At 39.4% G+C, this 22,006-nt stretch overlaps 1 protein-coding gene across 6 annotated transcripts in view; it reads left to right on the forward strand.

Moving 5' to 3' along the window:
• The window catches only part of Osbpl9 (oxysterol binding protein like 9), a 132,350-nt gene that overhangs the window by 89,852 nt on the left and 20,492 nt on the right, over positions 1–22,006 (forward strand). For 3 of the 6 annotated variants that reach the window (XM_027402438.2, XM_027402441.2, XM_027402444.2), the window contains 6 exons: positions 1,267–1,296; positions 2,426–2,476; positions 10,487–10,525; positions 13,784–13,874; positions 14,860–14,964; positions 18,084–18,243. In XM_027402438.2, the coding sequence (XP_027258239.1) occupies positions 1,267–1,296; positions 2,426–2,476; positions 10,487–10,525; positions 13,784–13,874; positions 14,860–14,964; positions 18,084–18,243 (476 nt within the window). Of the gene's footprint in view, positions 1–1,266; positions 1,297–2,425; positions 2,477–2,944; positions 2,989–10,486; positions 10,526–13,783; positions 13,875–14,859; positions 14,965–18,083; positions 18,244–22,006 lie in introns of those variants that run through there. The other 3 variants (XM_027402439.2, XM_027402442.2, XM_027402445.2) reach the window with 2 other exon arrangements.

Genomic DNA, 22,006 nt, shown 5'->3' on the forward strand with positions numbered 1-22,006 from the left:
TACTTAATTTTTTAAAACAAAAAGTTTTTTTTTGAAAAGTAATGAAAGTATATCAGTATTTTATTATAATAATATTGTTGAAGCCAGGGAGAGCTAAAGCATACTTAGAATCCCAGTTCTGGGGAAGCTGAGTCAGGAAGATCAGGGGTTCTTGGCCAGCTTGCACTACCTACCAAGATGCTATATAAAACAAAACAAAATGGATAAGATATGGTGGCGCGTGTCTTTAATCCCAACACATGAAGCTTTGTGAGACTGAGGCCAGTGAGGACTACATAGTGAGACTCCATCTCGAAACCAACAACAACAACAAAACCAAACCTACCAAAACACCAAAACAATATTATTGATCTACTATATACTACTGTAATGTGCCCTCAAGTTTTCTGGTAAATTTTCAGTTACACCTTGATAATTAAATAAATGACAATGTTCAGATTTTAATATAATTCTGTCTTGCAAGTATTAGATGTTTGGGAGTAAATTCTCTATATGTAATATGTTGAAGATAGAAAGTTATTAAATTTCTAAGAGTTGGAGGCCCACACCATTAACCCCAGCACTAAGGAGGCAGAAACAGAAGGATCTCTGAGTTCTAGGCCAGCCTGGTCTACATAGTTTGTCCCAGGACACTCAGAGCTACACAGTAAGACCCTGTCTCAAAAAAACAATAAAACAAAAAGTTACTGTTTTCGAGTGGTCACTTCAGATGGAGAGGACTGCTCAGAATGAGCAGGTGGCAGAGAGAGATCCCAGTGCTTGCACTGTGCCCCCCAGGCCTTCTGTATGGTTTCTGTGGGTATTTGTGGGTATTCATAGGTACAGTGTCTTCTCTTTTCTTGCCCTATTGCTGGTGCAGCACTTTTATTGTTGTTTTGCTTTCCTGCTAACAGTGGCTGTGCAGTTTTGGTTTTACTTCTAGATTATTTAAAAGACACTTTAGGGAAGTGATTTTTTTCTTTTGAAAAATCATGAATTCTGTAATAAATATCTGTTTTCAGGAAAGGTATAAAAATGTTTTATACTTTCCTACAAGTCTTGAAGTGCATGAATTTTATGAGTGTCTATCCATGAAATATTTGGAATTTTGAATTTAAATATTGGATTTAGACTAAAATATAACAAAAAGGTATTTCCTTCCTAATTTGATTACACTAACTTAGAATAGTGTAAATAAAAAAATCTTTAAATGCTTAGTCCCTAAAATCAACAGTATGTACCTCTTTGTGATTCTCATTATTTCTATTTAAAACTTATTTTTCACAGAAAGTTGAAACTCTCAAAGACACAACAAATGTAAGTTATATATTAAACTCTGACTTCAATTTAGAAGCTGCTTTTAAATGTCCTTTTTTAACCTACTGCTGCTAATAAGAAAAAGCAGTGACTTCATTTCTGTGGATTTTTATGAGGGTGTTTAATAATTGAATCATGGGCCAAGGACTTTATTATCCTTGTGGTTGAAATTGATCTCGTGTACCATTTTATTTATTTCTAGTCTTAACTTCAGTGGTATCATGGGAGGTTGTTGTTAAGCATGATAGCATATACCTGTAATCCAAGCAGTGGGGAGGTGGAGGCAGGCAGAAGGGTTAGGAGTAGAGGCCAGCCTCAGCTACTTAGTGAGTCTTAAGCCAGCCTGGAACATTTTTGAGAACCTATCTCAATAAAAACAACAACAACAACAACAAAAATAGTATCCCGTATCTGGGATACTTGGTACTAGAAGTATCTTTAATAGATCCTTTGCACATGCATAGTATAAGATAAATAGATGAGGGGACTCAAGTCTGAACACAGGATCCATTTATGTTTCTTAAATATCTTACCTTGCAATTGATGCTTGCAATTTGACTCCTTTACACCTGAAATTGAGACTTGCAATTTCAAGGATCAGGGAAACTCAACCTGTACATACTCTCCGCTCTAAAATACAGTGCAATTTGAGTTTCCTTAGTGTACCACCCTTTGATGTTATCCAATAGACTACTAATGATATTTGTGTATCTTTATAAAAGTATTTTTTAAATAGGCAAAATAATATTTCAGATCTGAGTATTGTGACCAGATCCTGTACTGTGTCTTGCTTTAGGAATTGACATTGGTGTTGCTGCTGTTGATCTAAAGAATTGAAAAGGCTAGTCAGACTTACGTATCTTTCTTTCTCTTTGAGAGAAAAATAATAGATATTATTTGATATACTTGATAGTGTGATATTCCTTAGTAAATGATAGAGTTGCTAATAAATAACTTGTCACACTGTCAGCAAATCAGGACTCACCAGATGCACAGAGGAGAGTATTTGATGTGTAGACTTTACTCCTATGAGTATTTGAACTGATTTTTCAAAAATATTTTAAGCTCTAATATCATATAACTATTTTATTTGCAGCAAGATCCTAAAATCAGTGTTTTGTCTTTATAGAGCATGGTAGAATCAATTAAACACTGCATTGTGTTACTACAGATTGCTAAAGTAAGTACATTTTATTTCCTTTCAAAGTTTATACTTTAAAAAATTGTTTTGGAATTTTTCTTACTAGACGCAAAACTCAGTTCTGAAACATTGCCTTTCAACAGTAAACTGAATTGTGGGATTCTATATTTTATTGGACAAATACTGAGTTTGGATGTTATCACACACACATTTGTCTGTTTGCCTGTTTTCTGGTAATAATTTCTGGTGGTTGCTAGGAAGGAAGGGAGCATGTTTAAAGCACTCATTTTTTTTTTGCTTTAACCATGACTGCAGCTTGGAGTGGGAAGCTATATTTTGTTAAATCTTTTACATAAATTTTTCTTAGAAATCAAGAATTAAACTTTTGTACAGCTATTTTTTATACATAGTAAAGAATATAATCGGTATATTTTTGAAATTGGTATTTGATACAGGTTTTATTTTTTGTTTGTTTGTTTTGGAGGAGGAGAGAATACTGAACTACATTGGTGAACCACTCATTATTTGTTGTTATCGATGGAACAAAATGGGTAATGAATTATCGTGGGCTAAATACTAATGTTTATCTACTTTTATGAAAGCTTTTTTTGGTATGCTCAAATATATAAGCCTGGAATTTCCAGAAAGAGAAATATGTTTGAGAATAAGCACTTGGTAAAAAGCCTTTCACGCACTGTTATACTTGACATCCATGCATCTGTCTAGATCTAGATGGTAGAAGCAGGCAGGTAGCGATCAGGCTTGAAAATAATCAATGGTCTCTTTTACTCATTCACATGTTTTTATTTGCCCAATTTTAGAATCTCGTTTTTACCTCACCTTGTTAGTGACACAGTAGCATAGGACAGGGTTGGAGGCATGAAATTCAGACTAAGGGTTTGTTTAGTTTTTCTCAGATCTAAATTTACATGACTGCATGGAAAGGACCTGCAGATACTGGGGGAGGGGACAGGGAGGGAGGAATTACACACTCATCAAAAACTGTATTTAGTGTGGTGCCAGAGGAAATGCAGTTTAGACTTAAGGGCCAGCCTGGGTAGTCTCCTAAAGACATTCACAACTTTAGATAGCTGTACTTGGTGGGTAGCCTTTTCTTGGCTCAGTGACTACGTCTTAGTTACTCATTAAGAAAAGTTTATTACATGATTTATTTATCATGTGTGTAGCAGTCAGAGGGCAACATGTGGGAGTTGATCCTCTCTTGCATTCAGTCTTAGGTCATGTGGGATTCGGTCTTCAACCTTGGTGTCAAGCACCTTTACCTGCTGAACCATCTTACTGGTCTTATCAAGAAGATTTTTGATGTTCTCTGCCTTTGAACTGTATTACAGTTCAGATTATTCAATTTCTTTTCTGCTAGTTTCCACACTTTAATGTTTTAGTCTAGGTTGACAGGTCTACTTTTGAGGGTATTTCAGAATGAGTAGTGGTATTCTGGAGTCATTTGTACTTCAATGGATTCTAGAATGAAGTTTTACCAAGTACCACATTGTGAAGCCCCCCCCTTTTTTTTTGTACAAGTAGGACTTTTAAACATTTTGGCATGCTATATGACTACATCTGTAAGCTTAATTTCAGTGTACATCATATCAGTTGCCTTCTCAGCTCTCTTTTCTTTCACACTTGGAAAGGACCACTTGGCACTATAGCATTTGAGCCATCGTTGCTCTTTCATCTCCTGCCTCTGCTTGATCACAGTATTCGATAACAGGGGCCTATTTGCCTTTGCTTTTCTCTTCAGAGAAGGCAAACTTCTTCTCAGTTTTAGGGACCTTTGCTTCTGTTGGGTGGCTCCTCTCACAGATGTCCACCAGGGTGGTCTCTTACTTCACTTCATTCAGATTTCTGCCACACAAAATGTCCAAACTCTTTGAAACAATCTCTGTGTCACACTGGTCTCTTTTTCTTCATGACCTTGCATCACTGGCTACAGCTATATGATGTGTTGTGCTCACTGACCTGTATTTTCTGTGTGAGAGCATTCTGTGTCCTCAGGGACTCACCTGCCACTTGCCTTTATCAACTCAGACTTTCAAAACAAAATATCATAGAAACTGGATTTTCTTACAGTTCTGGGTGTTAGAGGATAATGCTCTAGACCCTTTTCAGTTTCTGATGAGGGGATCCCTTCTCAGTCTAGCACTTGCCCTTTTTATTTGTCCTCCCAAAGCCTTTGTGTGGTTATATGTTCAGAAGAATGTCTGCTGTCTATGATCATAAAGATTTTACTTGTGTGTTTCACTTGGATTGTTGGGTTTTTGTTGTTGTTGTTGTTACAGTATGAGTAAAGAGTCCAAATTCCTTGTTTTTTTTCTTTTAAAGTGGATTTTCTATCATCACAGCTGAACTTAGATTATATGTTAGAATTTATGTGGGTATGTGGAATGTGTTTAATCTTTGATCTTTTTAAAAGTATGAATGGCTTAAAAATACTGGAGTTCATAATTCTAGTCAAAAGTTACCCCGAATCATGAGGTGCTCCTGCTTATTTCAGTGACATATTTCCAGATCTTGATCATGCTATGTGTTTAAACAAGTTAGTAATAGCCCTTGCGCTTGTCACCATGTGCACAGAATCTGGGGGTTATGTGGGATGACAGTGGCCCTTTTCTTAAGTCTCTGGTGCAGGAATGCTGGATACTTGGCTGTAGATAATCCTGATCAGCTGTACAAGATAATAGACCAGCTATCTACAGCTTCTGGTGGCTGATAAAGCATTTAAAAGGCTGTGCACTTATGTAGATTGCACACACTTCAAAAGGCAAATGAGCTCTGATTTAGAATATCCTGTAAGATAACATATATGAGAAAAACATTTTGAGGGAAAATTGTCAAATGTAGTTCAGTAGTTTATTTTATTTAAAGATTTATTTGTTATGTATACAGTGTTCGTTCTGCATTTATGTATGTCTGCACACCAGAAGAGGGCACCAGATCTCATTATAGATGGCTGTGAGCCACCATGTGGTTGCTGGTAATTGAACTCAGGACCTCTGGAAGAGCAGCCAGTGCTCTGACTGAGCCATCTCTCCAGCCCCCAGTAGTTTATCATATAGAAATTAGTGCTAGGTTTATGTTGTGCTAGAATTTTTATTTGTTTTTGTTTTAAGGTAGGGTCACATGTAACACAGACTGTCCTTAAACTCAGTGAACTGAGGATGAAGTTGGTGAACTGTGCTCTGCTTTGCCAGTGTTGGGGCTACAAGAGTGTACAGACATTCCCAGTTTATGCAGTGCTGAGGACCAAACGGAGGTTTCCTGTAAAGCTGAGCTATGTCCCCAGCCCTAGGTTCTATAGATGAAAGTATACCAGTGGTAATGGTAATTTGTAACAACCGCCTTAAAACTGAGTCTTAAAATAGCTCTAGTTGCTTATTTTACACATAGATAAATGTGTAATGTGGACAGGTCTCATGACTTGTCCCTTATTCATCCATCATCCATCCTTGTGTTGGCTTCACTGGGGGCTGGAGGATCCGCTTTTCTTTATTTAAAGGCTTCCCTCCCTCCCCCCTCCCTCCCTCCCTCCCTCCTCCCTCCCTCCCTCCCTCCCTCTCTCTCTCTCTCTCTCTGTGTGTGTGTGTGTGTGTGTACCATATGCATTTAAGAGCCCAGTGAGATCAGAAGAGAGATTCAGATCCCCTGGAACTGGAGTTCTAGTGGGTGCTTGGAACTGAACCTGGGTCCTCTGGGAGAGCAGCAAATGCTCTTAAGCTAAGCTGTCTCTCCAGCCCTGGAGGACCCACTTTGAAGATGGCTTACTTACATAGTTGTAAAGTCGTTGGGAAGTAGAGTTCCATTCCTCTCCATATTGTATTTGTGGTTGTCCAGGCCTCCTCACAGTGTAGTAGTCTCTGAAAAAGCAAAGCCGGTTACAGTGTTGGAAGTCACACATAACTTTTCTTAAATTTACTTATTTTTCTTATGTATGTGAGTGCTCTATCTGCATGTATGATTTTATGCTAGAATAGGGCATCAGATTCCAGTAGAGATAGTTGTGAGCCATCATGTGGTTACTGGGAACTGAACTCAGGACCTCTGGAAAAGCAGTTAATGCTCTTAACTGTCAAGCCATCTCTCCAGCCACTCATGTATAACTTTTGCTTTTAGTGGGGATAGTCACTAAAGCCCACACAGGTTCAACAGTGGCAAAGATATGATATTTGCCTAACAGACCATTTTTGGCACATTTGGTCTTCTATATTTCATATTCTTTTTAGGATTTATTTGTTTTTATTTTATATGCATTGTTGCTTTTGCCTTCATATATGTCTATGTGAGGGTGTTGGATCCCCTGGAACTGGAGTCACAGACAGTTGCAACCTGACACATGGGTGCTGGGAATCGAACCCTGGTCCTCTGGAAGAACAGTCAGTGTTCTTAACCACTGAGCCATCTCTCCAGCCCTATATTTCATATTCTTAAAGTCTTAGAGAAAAATCAGTTTACTGTTTAGAAATTAGAAGATGAAAACTAAATGTCCTAAGTTTATAATCTGAGCAGGAAACTTGAATTTTCTTTCTATAATTCTAAATGATTCATATTTTTAATTTTTCTGAATTAGTGAGACTTTAGAATTTCAAGTGTGTAGTTAACTCAGTTGTTGACATAAAGGGGAAAATATCAATTTGAATTATGTAGATATTAAGTGTAATTGCTCTTGGAGATTTGTAAGGAATGTGTGTAGTGGGCCAAGAGTTCCTAGACCATAGCAAGGCTGGCTAGGACAGATAGGACACAGCATTTAGTCACAGAGTTGCATCAGCAAAATCAACAAAGGGAGAGGCACAGAAGCAGCTCTAGAAACCAGAAACGTTTCCGAGTCTTCTGCAGTGAAATCCTATAGGATGTGCCCTGTTCCTACAGTGACAAACTGCTGTGAGAATTGCTGTTTACCAGGGAAGCTTGTCAGAGACTCTGTGCCCAGGTTTTTTACTAGAGCTCTAAGTAGACACTCCTACCATTCTAGACTCTAAGTGTAGATCATCTTGTTTACTCAAGAGGCTTAGTGACCCACTCTTTCCTGGTGCTTTGAGCCCTTTTCAGACTCAGTTCTGAGGTAAGTGAGTTGTTTGTTTTGGCTTTCCCAAGGAGCTGTCTCAGGTCTACTGTAGTAGCTCTTTTCTGCATATGCACTTAAAAAAATTATGCCGAATCTTCAAATTCTTCCTGATTGACACTTTGATATGCAGATTTCTGAAAGTCTGTATTAGTAGATAAATATTTGGGATATAATTTGACCATTATGTGAATCTTGGAAGCTTCTAGGTAGGACAGTTAACACAGTAACACTTTATTTATATGTATTATCTGTGTAATGCTAGAGGGTGATTGTGGTTATGCTTGCTACTGGAATTACTCTAGCTGACACACTGCTTGTGTACCTGGTTTCTCTTTGCATCATTGTTTTGGAAAGCCTCCCAAGTGTCTAGTGGAAAAAGCAAAGGCTAATAGCTGTTACCTTATCCCATTCTGAGTCTCTCTGATGTCTTCCTTTGGTACTGCATGTCCTAGTTCTGGTTTCTACTGCTGTGACAAACAGCATGACCAAAGGCACCTTGGGGAGGAAAGGGTTTATCTCTACTTGCATTTCTCAGGCCACATTTCATTGCTAAAAGAAGTTAGAAACTGGAGCAAAAACCATAGAGGAATGCTGCCTACTGGCTTGCTCTCCATTGCTTGCTCAGGCTGCTTTCTTATACCACCAGGATCTTCTGCTTAGGTGTCACTACCCACAATGAACTACCCCTCCCCATCAATCATCAATCAAGAAAATGCCCTACAGTCTTGCCCACAGGCAGTCTGATGGAAACACTTTCTCAATTGAGTCTCCTCTTCAAGTTGACAAATCCATCTGAGACACTGCGTTTATATTACATACCTCATAAAAACTCTGAAATAGGTACAGTTTTGCATGAGTGAACATGAAGAAACCCAAGAAATGTAGTTTACTGAGGTTGCAGTATTCTAAAAGGACACTAATCATACGACATAGTTTATTAAAAATAAGTTTATTTATTTAACGTCTGGCCTCAGCTTCTCCTCCCTCCTCTCCTCTCGGTCCCTCCTCCGTCTCCTCCATCCTCCAATCTACATCTCCTCTGTTTCTGTTTAGGAAAGGGCAGGTCTTGCATGAGTGTCAACAAAACATTGCCCAGTGGTGGTGGCGCACGCCTTTAATCCCAGCACTTGGGAAACAGAGGCAGGCAGATCTCTGTGAGTTAGAAGCCAGCCTGGTCTATAGCATGAGTTCCAGGACAGCCAGGGCTCTTTCACAGAGAAACCCTGTCTTGAATAAACAAACAAACAAAAAACAAAACAAAACAAAAACATGGCACATCAAGTTGCAGTTAGACTGAGCACTTCCTCCTGTGTAAGCCTGTAAGAGAGTCAGAGACAGCCCCTGTTCCCAGTGTTGGGAGTCCCACAAGAAGGCCAAACTACACAACTGTAATGTATATACAGAGTGCCTAGGTCAGTCCCATGCAGGCTGCCTGGTTGTTGGTTCAGTCTCTGTGAGCCCCTATAAGCCCAGGTTAGTTGATTCTGTTTTCTTGTGGTGTCTTTAACCCCTCTAGCTCCTACAATTCTTTCTCCTCTTCTCAGGATTCCCCAAACTCTGCTAAATGTTTGGCTGTGGGTCTACATCTGTTTCCATCAGTTGCTGGATGACACCTCTCTGATGACAATTGGGCCAGGCACCAATCTGGTCACAGGAGATGGCCAGTTCAGGCTAAAGGTGTTTTGCTTCCTTAGATTTTTCTGAGTATGCATTTTTCTCCCAGAGATCTTTGATGGCTTTCCAGATGGTACTCAACCAGGAGACACTCTTCCATCCTGTGGCTGAGACCATCCCAGAAGACTACTAATTCTTCATGTTCACTTCATGTTCATGTTCTTCTGTGCCCATGTTGGGCACAGAGCCTGTTAGAAGGCAAGTGGGAAGGAAGAGTACAGAAGGGAAGAGTCCAGGATCCACCAGACACAGTTCTAAGTCCTTTCTCATGCAACTATGAGGAAGGATTTTGTGTCACCAACTTTTCTACCACCTTCTTCACACTATGAGGCACAACCTTGGAGAGGCAGGACAAAATGGTAGTTAGCCAAGGGCGTGAATTCTGCAGTGAGGCTGCCTGTATTGGGAGCTCACCTCTGTCACAGTATCCAGTGGTGACAGTCATACTGCCTGTGGGCTTGGGGATATAGTTCAGTTAGTAAAGTGTCAGCCTAGCATGCACAGAATGCTGGGTTCCTTCCATAGCCTCATGTGAACCAAGTGTGGTGGTATAAGCCTGTAATTGGAGACAGGAAGATCACAAGTTCAGGGTTATCCTTTAGTCCAGCCTGGGATACAAGACCGTGTCTCAAAAACCAAACAAGCAGGCCCAAACAAAACAAAACAAAAAACACCTGTTACAGGATTATTGATGGATAAGTAAATGTACGTAAAATACTTACAGGCAGTATTAGCTCTGACATCCTCACTCCATATACAAATGTTAAGTTTGCTGAAACAAAAATTAGAACATATCTCTAGAAAAGTATTGGTGTAATTCTGAGGTTATAACCAGGTATGTGAAATAATGACCACCCTGAGTCATAGTTCAGACAAGGGTCATACCTGTAAAGTGCAGTAGAAGTTTAGGAATTGTGAGGAATTGGCATAACTTACTGTAAAGTTGAAACTTAGAAATTTTGAGGGTCTCTGTCCTTGTGTTAGCATATCTGCTCTTAATTGTTGCTACTAATGTGAGTAAACTTTGGTAGGATATGTCCATCGCTGAGCTCCAGTCAGTGCATCTCCAGAGATAACTGTCATGCTACTGTTCTTCTTGGATGTGTTGCCAGTGACAGAATTGTGTCTGGTTAAGAATGAGTACCACATGAACTGAAAATCTCAGTGGGAGCAGAGAAATAATGTTCTAACTTCATTACTTACCTAGCAAAAAAGCTTTCTTATTAGGAAAAGTACACAAGGCATTACATAATGTGAGAATGAAGTTAATATCTTTAACATTTTTCCTTAAGGACCAGAGTAATGCGGAGCAGCACGCAGATGGAATTATAGTAAGTCTAATGTGGTCTTTGTTCCTTCACTCTTACAGCGCATTTATAACCAGTCATGTCAAGAGAAGCCTGAATTTCTGTTCACTTTCAACACCAACTCCTCTCTTCACCTACTCACTGCTTTTTGTTTTTAACTCTTGCAATTTTCCTTGAGCTCCTAAAGTTGGCCATCTTTCAACAATCATTTGGAGGGGAAATGGCAGTCTTAAAATTAAATTGTTCTAAGTGTTGGTTCTGTGAATTAATCACTTTGCATGTGTCAACTTGAAGGGTTAATTAGCTTTCAAAAGGCATCGCTCACCAAGCTGCATTTCTTATCAAAGTTTTTTTCTCAGATTGAAGCAGAGGGAGGGGTGTGCAATATTGAAATGTACCTTCATCTAATCAAAATACATTTATAGCTATATGTTCTCTTGTTTGCTTTTTAGATTTTGTATTTGTCATTAGTACTGTGCTGTGTAATGTATTCTTGGTAGACCAAATAACATGGGTTCTTTTGACATAGTTATTTTTTTATTCCTCAGCTTTTTGCCCTTCTATTACTCTTAACATTTCATTTATAAATAAGAAATTTATGGCTAGATATCTTAGCTGGTAATAAAAGATTTTAACAATATGTAATTTGAAGACTGGGGAGATGGCTCAGTTGGTAAAGGGCCTGCCATGAAAACATGAGGACCAGAGTTTGGATCCACTGTACACACATAAAAACCAGGCATGGTGGCACGCATCCATAGCCATAGCACTGGGGGAAGGGGAGAAACCGATGGGTCCTGTCTCAAAAAATATGGTGGAGAGTTATAGAAGAAGACAACCATTATTGACCTCTGCCCTCTATGCACAAGGGCACATGTGTGGACACACAGACACACTCACTGCACTCACTGCACACACACACACACACACACACACTCTCTCTCTCTCTCTCTCTCTCTCTCTCTCTCTCTCTCTCTCTCTCTCTCTCTCTCTCTCTCTCTCTCTCTCTCTCTCTAGGCTGTTTTAGGCCTTGATCTTCTGCCTCCATTTTCCAAGTAGTTAGGGTTATGAGCAAACACCAATGGGTTAGATTAAATTCCCATATTTTTTAATGCAAAGAAGGTTAAAAGTTTTTGTAAAATTTGTTTTGTTTGAAAGCCTAATATTAGAATATTTCATCTAGAAGAAAATTGAGTTCCGGTTCCTGATTCTAAAGGTAGTTATTTCTGAGTCTCTTCAATGGGAAAAAATAGTATGTTTTCATTCACGTGTATCAAAGTATTAATGAAAAGACTTTGCCTTGGTTTAGTTTTGGCTTTGCTGTCCTGGAGATCAAGCCCAGGGCCTTATGCATGTTAGGGGAATGCTCTGCCACTCAGCTGTAGCCCCAGTCCTTTGTGACAAATTTGGAGTCCTTAGAGAGGAGCCCTGGAGGCAAGCAGTTTATCCTCAGAACAGCTTTTGTTGTGTTTGTTTGTTTCTCAAGACAAGAGTTTCCCTGTGTAGTTTTGGAGCCTGGCCAGCTCTTGTAGACTAGGCTGGACTCTAACTCACAGAGATCCGCCTGCCTCTGCCTCCTTAGTGCTGGTATTAAAGGCGTGCGCCACCACCTCCCAGCTCCTCAGAATAGCTTTAAGGCTTGTAAGAGTAATGACCAGAAAGCCATTAGATCAGTGGTTCTCAACCTTCCTAATGCTGCGGCCCTTTAGTACAGTTCCTCGTGTTGTGATGACCCTCAACCATAGCATTATTATTATTTTTTTTTTTGCTACTTCATAACTGTAATTTTGCTACTGTTACAAATCATAATTAAATATTTTTGGAGATAAAGGTTTGTCACAGGGGTTGCAACCCACATGTCAAGACCTGTTGTATTAGAGGCTGTATAATCCAGGCCCTTGTTCCATTTTATTCACTGGGGGAAACTGAGGCCCAGAGAGGGTGACAGGCTTGAGTAATTCAAGGAATTAAAACTCCAGGTCTAGGTTTTAGTACATTCTCTACATCCCTTTACTAGATATTTGATTATTTAAGATTATTTTCATGGTGTCATCTTAAGTGTTCTTTGGTTTTTCAGTTAATATCTATGGTAACTACAATCAGAATTCTTATGCTCAAATTACTTAATTTAAGAAAATCAGTGAATACTTTTTAAAATAGAGAAGGGTTTTGATAACCTGAAAAAGATTTTAGACATTAAATGACAATAGTTTAAAAAAAAATCCCTCTACCTTTATCTCAGTTTTTGTTCTCAGTTTTCATTGTTAAGTGGTTTTTAAGGTTTTATGGATACATTTGGGGGTCATTCAGTAGCAAAGATCTTGTTTAAACAAGCCAGGCATGGTAGCAAACCTCTATACTCACAGCATGAAGGAAGCTGAGACCAGAAAGTACAAGTTTGAGACCAGCCTTGTCTACATACTGAGTTCCAGGCCAGCCTGGACCACAAAACAATACTTTGTCTCAAAATCAGTCCTTTAATTCACCCAGACTGCCCCCCCTCTTTAAAAAAACAAAGTGAGGCTAGGCAGTGGTGGTGCATGACTTTAATCCCTGCACTCAGGAGGTAGAGGCAGGCAGATCTCTGTGAGTTCGAGGCCAGCCTGGTGTAGAGTGAATTCCAGGTCAACAGGGCTCCACAGAGAAACCCTCTCTCAAAAAACAAAACAAAGCAAAAACCCCCAATCAAAGTAAGCTATGGATCTTTGGGTTTAAAGTGCATCATGCTGTTAGACTGTCAGAATAACTTCTTGATTTAGAATCAGAAATCTATATTTTTGTACTTGACCCTAACTTTATCACTACATGTTTGAGTACCCAACCCCAACAAAGTCCTCAAGGAAGGCTTCTTCCCATACTCAGTACATTGTATAGTCAGCCACCTCTGCTGTGTGCTGTCCAGTGCTGGGGCAGGAGATGCCATTCCCAGCAATACAGACCATTATCTATTGACTGGTGTGGTATTTAGTAACAAGAAGCAACACTGGTGAGGTAAGCGTTTGGGAGCGCTGAGTTGAACTGAGGTGGTTGTTTGCTTTCTCACCTTGCAGGTTCCCATTTAGCTTCCTTCTATGACTCACTCATTTTTCTTCCTTTCTATGCTTTGTTGGGAAAAACTCATACTTTTGTATAAAAGGATCAGTTTCCCCTTTGCATTTTGACCAACTTACCTATATACTATCCTGTGGGTTTTGCTGTTAGAAATGTGGCATTTTCTTGTTTGGGGGGCCAGCATGAGAAGAACATTTAATTAAGAATAACTCTGTGTGTTTCTTATCTCAGAGTACTATTAATCCTGTAGATGCAATATACCAACCTAGCCCCTTGGAACCCGTGATCAGCACAATGCCTTCCCAGACTGTCTTACCTCCAGGTACAGTATTTGGAACCATGTTTCACAGACAGTAGTGGATATGAAGAAATTAATCTGTTTGATAATCACAGTAATCTTAGATTTGCTATGTATTTTGAAAATAATAGCAGTCACATAATATAGCTGAAAATAAACTGGAAAAATAAGACAATGTCTTGGGTAGTGGTGCTTTTGAGGTCAATGGAAGGGGTTTTGGTTTTCAGAGGTGAGGACAGCATAGCAGTGAAGGTGCCAATTTGCTGATAGGACTGAATTCTATGACTCAGAATTCGTAGCCAAGAAAATGTGTAACCCAGAAGTATGTAACATGGGTTAGTCTTCATAATTCTGAACAATATAAATACTTGACAACAGTAGACATTAATGAGAAAGGGAATGTATATAAGATGCCCTACTAGTTGAGAGGAGAATAACTAATACTATTTAAAGAAATAAAATTAGCAGAGCTAGGTGCAGTTGCTCACACCTGTGATCTCAGCACTTAGGACATTGAGGTAAGAGGATCCCCAAGAGTTGAGGCTAGCCTAAGCTAATAGTAAGTTCTTTTCTCAAAAATCCATTTGTTGTACCATATATTTCTGTGTTCTCTCGGTGGCACAGACTGCACTGTATAAAGGGAAGTCTTCCACAAAGACACCATGTGACATCTTCTATGAACTTCTACTCTGAGAGTGAGCTCACTGTCACCGGGCACTGACAGGGAGTGGGCCCTGTGTCTGATTTTGCAGGTTTCAGGAGCACAGTATTGTCAGCAGCATTATTGCTTTAACAGAGCAGTTGTGCTGGGTGTTGGCCACCCTAACCGGTTGTGCTGGTGCCGAAAGTGTCAGTGACTCTGAGAGGCTCGGAGGTCATAAAGAGAAATAGCATGAATTTGACTTAGTCTAGAAAAATCCAGATCTAGAAGTTTTGTATTCCAAACAGTTGTAGTTGTTGAGTACATGTTGGGCTATTTTTCTAACTTATTTCACATATTCAAACCTAGAACCTGCTCAGTTGTGTAAGTCAGAGCAGCGTCCATCTTCCTTACCTGTTGGACCTGTGTTAGCTACCTTGGGACATCATCAGACTCCAACACCAAATAGCACAGGTACAGATTTGTATGACCTTTACTTCTTGTAACTTTCAATTAACATGTGGGGCAAAGGATGAAGAAATGTAATAGCTGCTGACACTAGCAATTGCTTAGTTTTTAATTATATATAGTTCCTTCTTGAAGTGGGTAGCTTTGTGATTGAACCAAGAGTATTAATAATTATAATTTTAAGTTTTTTATATGTAGGGCTCTCTTTGTGTACCCTTTACTGAGGGCTCCTGATTGAATCTTAGCAACAACAAAAACAAACAAACAAACAAACAAATAAATAAATAAAACTACTCACTTTACACTTGGACACTTTTTCATGGAAAGGCACCTGGTGTAGACTGGAGCTAAAGGCCTTGTTGTTATTCCCTGTTCATTTACATGTGTGTGCACCTGCACCTCTTGTGTGCAGTTCTGTTCTCCCTCTGCTCCAACCTCAGTGAAGTCGTAGGTTCCTGTGCCTGGCTCTTATAACAGAGATGACAAGGAGCTTCCCATGGTTACATGGTTCAGTCAGCAGCATTCTTTTTGTAACCGCCTGAGCAGTTGTTACTGGTTAGCCCACTGATGGTTTCTTTGTAGGGTGATGCATCAGTGTACTTTTTAGGAAACTTTTATCAGTAACATTTTTTCAGTTTTGCAACATTAAATATGCCATTTTACATTTTATTATTTATAATGGTCTTTTTTCTCTGATATTCAGGGCTACACCAGTGTTAGATACTAGATATATTTCTTCTATTAAAATTACATTTGCATTGTGTTACCTATAGAACCAGACTCAAGGAAGTGCAATAACTACTTTTGACTTTGTTAAAACAGGAGGTTTAAAAACTATAAGTCCTAGTGAACAGGTGGGACCTTGGCATCCTTTGTCACTCCACAGACACTTGCTTGGTAGAACTTTTCTGTGTAACAGTGAAATATTATCGTGTGACTTTAGCCCACATTAAATTTTGGGGCAGTGGGTGCTGCTGTACTTAGATCTTTTGTATCTAACAGCATTAATGCCTTCTAAATCTTGAAAGAAAAAAATGAATTAGCAGTAGTTCTTTTACTTGGAAAATACCAATAAGCAATTTCATTAATGAGGTTAAGGTTTTTTTGGCTTCTGTATTTTATGAACTATGTCATGTCTTAGCTTAAAAACAGAATCTGTAGCTGAGTGTAGTGTAATTGGGAAGCTGGGTCAGGGGAATTGCTGCAAGTTTGAGGCCAGCCTGGCCCTTATGATGAGTCACAGGCTAGCCAGGACTAACATAGCAAGAGGTTCTGTTTCATAAAACCAACAAGAAAACAAAAAAATCCTGTAGCTTTGCTTATTTATTTTTGTTTTGTATGATATATGTTCAAATTGTGAAGTGGTCAAAAATTTCTCCACTTGGAAATACATAAAACTTGTTAGTAAATGAAAATGTGTAACATTCCTGTATGTCAACTAGTTTTAATGTAAATTATTTTCAGATGGTGAGGGTTATTGTCTGAGAATTATTTCTGAAGAAGACACTTCACTGTATCTTAACATTTTAGAGATGTATTTAAGGATATTAAAATTAGCAGATGATTTCTGTCTTGTTTTCACCCTAATTTCCCTATTTTCTCCATCTCTTTTCTTCCTTCTCTAGCATAGAGAAAAATATTTTTCTCTGATAATAAGGTGTGTTGAAATCTTAGTGCTTGGGCTTGCAGTTCCCATTCAAACTTGTTTTCTTATGTTTTCCATTGTGTGGTCACCTGGAGTATTTGTTACTTTTTGTGTTTCATGATCTGTTTTTCCTGTTCCAACAAGAGTTGTTTGGTCCCTTATTTTTTTGTTTGGTCCCTTATTTTTTGCTATTGAGGAACAGAGAGAATTTAATTATTTGGTAAGGCAAGTTACCTTTGGAATTTCTGCAGTAAGCTTTGCTTTCGGGAATAGGCTGTTTTATCTAGAAGGGATCTTTGTGAACATGGTTCACAGGGTATCTGGTTGGTTTGTTTATTAACTGAATCAAGACACGAGAACAGGCTAAAAGTCTAGGAATAGATCTTCATTTGCTTTTGTTACTGCTGTCCTTGTTTTCCTTGTTAGTTGTTTTTTGACAGGGTTTCTCTATGTAGCCTTGGCTAGCCTATAACTAGCTACGTAGACCAAGCTGGCCTTGAATTCAGTCAGAGAGCTGCCTCTGTCTTTCAAGTACTAGGATCAAAGGCTTCCACCATCATGCCTGGGTTCCTTGGCTTTTGGTTGACAGCAATAACAGTATCTGAACTTCAGTTTCTACCTGGCATCCATAGTATATTAGTCACAAATAACCTGACAGACATTCAGTGAATTATCTCTATACACTGATGTTTGTTTGTTCTTGCTTTATTACTGAACAGTGTACTAGATAGTCACTTCAGAGATTAGATGATAGTCTTTCCTTGGGCTCTCCATTAGTTCTGGCTTGTTTAGTTAGATTCTGTCACTAGAAAGATGCTCTTCTTATCTTCCTTTTCTGCATACTTGCCTTAGTAGCTCTGTTTTATCTCTGCTCTGAGCCATAGGCACCTGACTTAGGTTTAGGCAGAAGAATCTGGGGTTCACGGAGAGGTTTTATATTTACTATGATGAGTGCCATGAAGAATGAATATGAGTGTGGTATTCCGAGCAGTATCTGACAGTCATGCAGTCTTGGTCTTGCATTTCTATGGATGTTAGTACCTGAGTCTATGGTATGAAGAGCCATGTCTCCCATGGGTGCTGGTGTCTGCTGTGAGATGCCAAACACCAGCACATATACAATCAACACAGAGTACAAGTTAATCTTGAATTACAAGTGGAGGTATAGAATTTTTCCATTTGTTTAAAAGGCCATATCCAGACTGGGGTTGTTATTGCTCAGTGGGAGAACATTTTCCTAGAATGTGTGAAATCCTGGGATCAGTCTTCAGTACCATAAAAAGAAAAAAAAGTTGTGTCTCCATCTTGTAGTACAATTTGCCTTCTTATTTTCATTGTCTAATTTAACTGTTGATTAAGAAAATAATGTAGAGAATTTTATCAGTTTAACCAAACCTGGTCTTGACTTTAGGAAGGTCTGTTGTGGGCCCATCTCCCTAATTACCGTCATTTTCCCTAATTGAAAACTTTTGACTCCTAGGCAGTGGGAATTCACCACCTAGCAGCAGTCTAACTCCTCCCAGCCATGTCAACTTGTCTCCAAATACAGTCCCAGAGTTCTCTTACTCTAGCAGTGAAGATGAGTTCTATGATGCTGATGAATTCCATCAAAGTGGTTCTTCCCCAAAGCGCTTAATAGAGTAAGTATGTGAGTAATGTATATATTCAAATGGCTCTTGGTTTTTAAACAATGTAGTCGTGAAACTGCTATTAGTGAGACTTGCCTTGTAAAGTCTGTGAAAGGACTGCTTGCTTTTCACTGGCTTATTGAGCAAAGTCAGTTCAGTGACAGTTTTGACTTGGACTACTGACTTAGTAATACAAACTGAATAAATAGCATCAGCTATGGTAATGTGCCAGTAATGTTAGGTCAGCTCTATATATTTCTGTAGTGGCATTGTCATCAGGAAGAAGATGAACTGAATAAGCCGTGAAGTGTTGTGAAGGAACAGTCACTATTGCATTGTGTTTGTATTAGAGTGGGGATACTTAACAACTAAAAGCAGTATTTTACTGGGTGGAGGAATGATAGAAAATAACTTAGTTTTTTGGGAGAAATAGACACACACACACACATACACACACACACACACACACACACACACACACACACACACACACACACTCATTCCATGGTATGTGGTATATCTATTTGAATGATTATAAACTGGAAGCTTATAAATAATAGGATTTTACTTCTCATAGTTCAGTCCAAAATCTGGGTGTTGGCAGATTTGTTTGTGATAGGAGGCTTGCTTTCTGCTTCACAGGTGACACTTTCTAGTAGTGTTCTTGTATGGTAGAAGGCAGGGCAGCTCTCTGGGGCTTCTAATCCCGTGCACAAGTTATTACCTCATGACCTGATTGCTACTCAAAGGCTGTACCTCTCAATACTGCCACATTGGCAATTCAAATTTCAACGTAACAATTTAGGAACTGGAGAGATAGCCTGGGGGTTAAGAACACTGGCTGTTCTTCCAGAGGACCCAGGTTTGATTCTTAGCACCCACATGGCAACTTTTATCTGGCTGTAACTTCTGTTCAGCAGGGTCATGCATGCATGCAGGACATGTAAGCTCACACAACCACATGTACATACACACGTTTCCAAGATAGCATGCAGTAAGGTTATGCATAGAAATCCATAGGACATTTTGAGGTCTTGAGCTAGGGGAAGGTTTCCAGAGAGGAGAGAGAATGTGATTTGAAGGTGTGATGAGGTTAAGTAGAGAGAATGGGAATGGGCCTCAGCAGAGGGAGGAATGGAGAAATGGAACCCTCCCTGTTAGAAAGGTGTAGAGCTGGACTGGCTCTCCTCAGAAGGGAACCTGTGTCTAAAAAATTGACAAGCAGCCTTGGAAGCAGTCTGCAGCACTGCTTCCTTTCCTGTTGGTGTTTAGAAAGCCCTGCTCACCATTGCCCAGTGTCTTAAGTGTCTGTGTGATGGAATTTGCAGCATTAATGGATAGGCTCTGCACGTCAGATTGTGACATGACAAATTGGCCCTCATCTTCAGTTACTACATTAGCAGTGCTGTGGAACATTCAGCAAACAGGAACCGCTGGTGGTGAGGGGATATTTGCAGTATCATAGGGAATCTGAACCAGCACCCACCGTGTGACATCATTACCCTGGTAGAATGCAGGCCAGAGATAAAAAAAAGAAACATGAGCTCAGTCAGCTACACCAGCAAAGACTAGAACCCACAGATGAAGATAGGCAGTAAGCTCCAAATGAAGAAAGAACAGCATAAACATTTGAAAACATGATGACAAACTGGTAAAAAAAATATTTGCATCTTTTATGGACAAAAATATAAATTTCTCCTACACATAATGATCATCTAGAGACTAAGATTTAACATAAATAAGAGAAAAGCAGTCAAAGGACATGATAAAAGATATGTAGATAAATACACATTCATGCAAAGTAGCTGTCCAGCTTTTTAATAATTGTCCATTGAGAGTACGTTGAGGTTCTGTTTTTTAATATAGATAGACACAAATTGAGATGGTGTACACCAGCCCTGCTGGTGAGGGGTGGCTGTCCTCATTCTAGTGGAGGAGACATGAAACAGACTGAATGAGGGGTGGGGTAATCTTTATCACAATTACAAGTGCCGTCTTTAGCCCAACAGTTACACTTGTGGACATTGGTCCTATAACTAACTTATACGTGTGAAATATGCTTACAGCACTGCTGATTGCAGTGTGGTTTGTAATACTTGCAACAATCTAACTTTAGGAGGCTACTGAAGAATGATAATAATATGACCGTGTATAACAATAACGATGCCTATGCAGTGAGATTCTCTGCAGCCTTTTAAAAAGGAGCCTGTTGTTCTGAGTGTGGTGACGCACACATATGATCCTAGCACCAAGAAGACAGAGGCAGGCAAGTCTCTCTGAATTCAAGGCCAGCCTGGCCTACAGAGTGAGTTCCAGGCTAGCCAGGGCTGTGTAATGAGACCCAGTTTAAAAAAAAAAAAAAAAAAGTAACATGTTAATAAATTGTAGAACCTCCTAGTGAGTCTAACTGAAAAAAATAAGGTGCAGGGCTGTGTTTACTACCTTTTATGTAAAGAGGGAAAAATACATTTTTTTCTTGTCTGTACTTAAACACTAGAAAAATATATAAGAAGCTTGTTAAGTACCTAGTTGGGGAAAGCAGTTGGTTTTAAAGCAAATAGTTATATAAGCAGAAGCAAGCACTTTCTTAACTATTCACAGTTTAGTTCTTGTTTTGTTTGGGGTTTGTTGCTATTGTCTGGGATGGAAATTGAACCCTGGTCTTTGTGGGTAGGAAGCATTTGCTTGATTTCTGAGTTATACCCACAGCCCATATGAATTGTTACTGCATAAAGACCACAAATACAATACAGGGAAAGGTAAAAACAACAACAACAAAAACTCCAGCAGAGACCAGAGTTTTCCCAGTGGCAGGGTCAGGATGAAGAAAGCCAGGAATAAAAATGAAAGTGTTCATTTTCATGTTAAGAAGCAGTAGTTAGAAACCCTGATTTGTACATGGCATCTCATCTATTTCTGTTTTGTTTTTTTTCTCAGCCTTCCCTCGCTCCCTCCCTCGCTCCCTCCCTCCCTCCCTCCCTCCCTTTTTCTGTGGATTCATAATCCATACAGTTGCATGAACATTTGTGTGCTTGAAACCATCAACACAGTCTCACAAGCACAACCATTTCAAAGTTCTGTTGTATCTGTAGTCCCTTTTTCCTTCTCCCGCCACTTACCTTCTTATCCACAAGCAACCACTGACCTCTTTTCTGTCACTTCTGTTTTTGTTTTTTTTCTTTCTTAAGACTGTTTCAGGGCTGAGGTATAGTCAGTCTAGTGGTTAAGTGCTTGTCTAGCATGCATTAAACTCAGCACTGGGATGGGGCAGGAAGCAGTAACAACAACAAAAAGGACAAAAAGAATGTTGTATTAGCGTGCCATACAGTGAGCACCTTTGCCTCCTTTACACAGCATTTATTTTGAGTTCCTCTTATCCCTGTGTTCCTGTCACTAGCTCATTCCTTTTTCTTGCTGGGCATTTTTCTGGTGTGAGACTATATACTACTGCACTAGTTTCTTTATTTTTTGATAGGCTGCCAAGCTGTTAACAGATTTTAGTTGTTCCAAATAAAACCGTTGCAACATCTTTTGTGCCCCTCCCCCCCAAAAAAGGGCCTGATTGTAAGAGTACTTGACCTGTTCATAGTAGTTTGGTGTGACTGAAGTGCAAGGTATACTGTTTTATTTATTAAGCTTTTAGGAAATTTGAACATTGTCCATGAGTGTTGGCAGTTGCTGGCCAGGTCTGCATTTTGTGGCTGGGTGCCCCAAATTATTTAGTGTTGGGCAGGGGGTGCTGGACTACAGGTAGAAAGAGAAGACAAAACCTGGT

Source organism: Cricetulus griseus, chromosome 2 (genome assembly GCF_003668045.3).
Source record: "Cricetulus griseus strain 17A/GY chromosome 2, alternate assembly CriGri-PICRH-1.0, whole genome shotgun sequence".
NCBI lineage: Eukaryota > Metazoa > Chordata > Mammalia > Rodentia > Cricetidae > Cricetulus > Cricetulus griseus.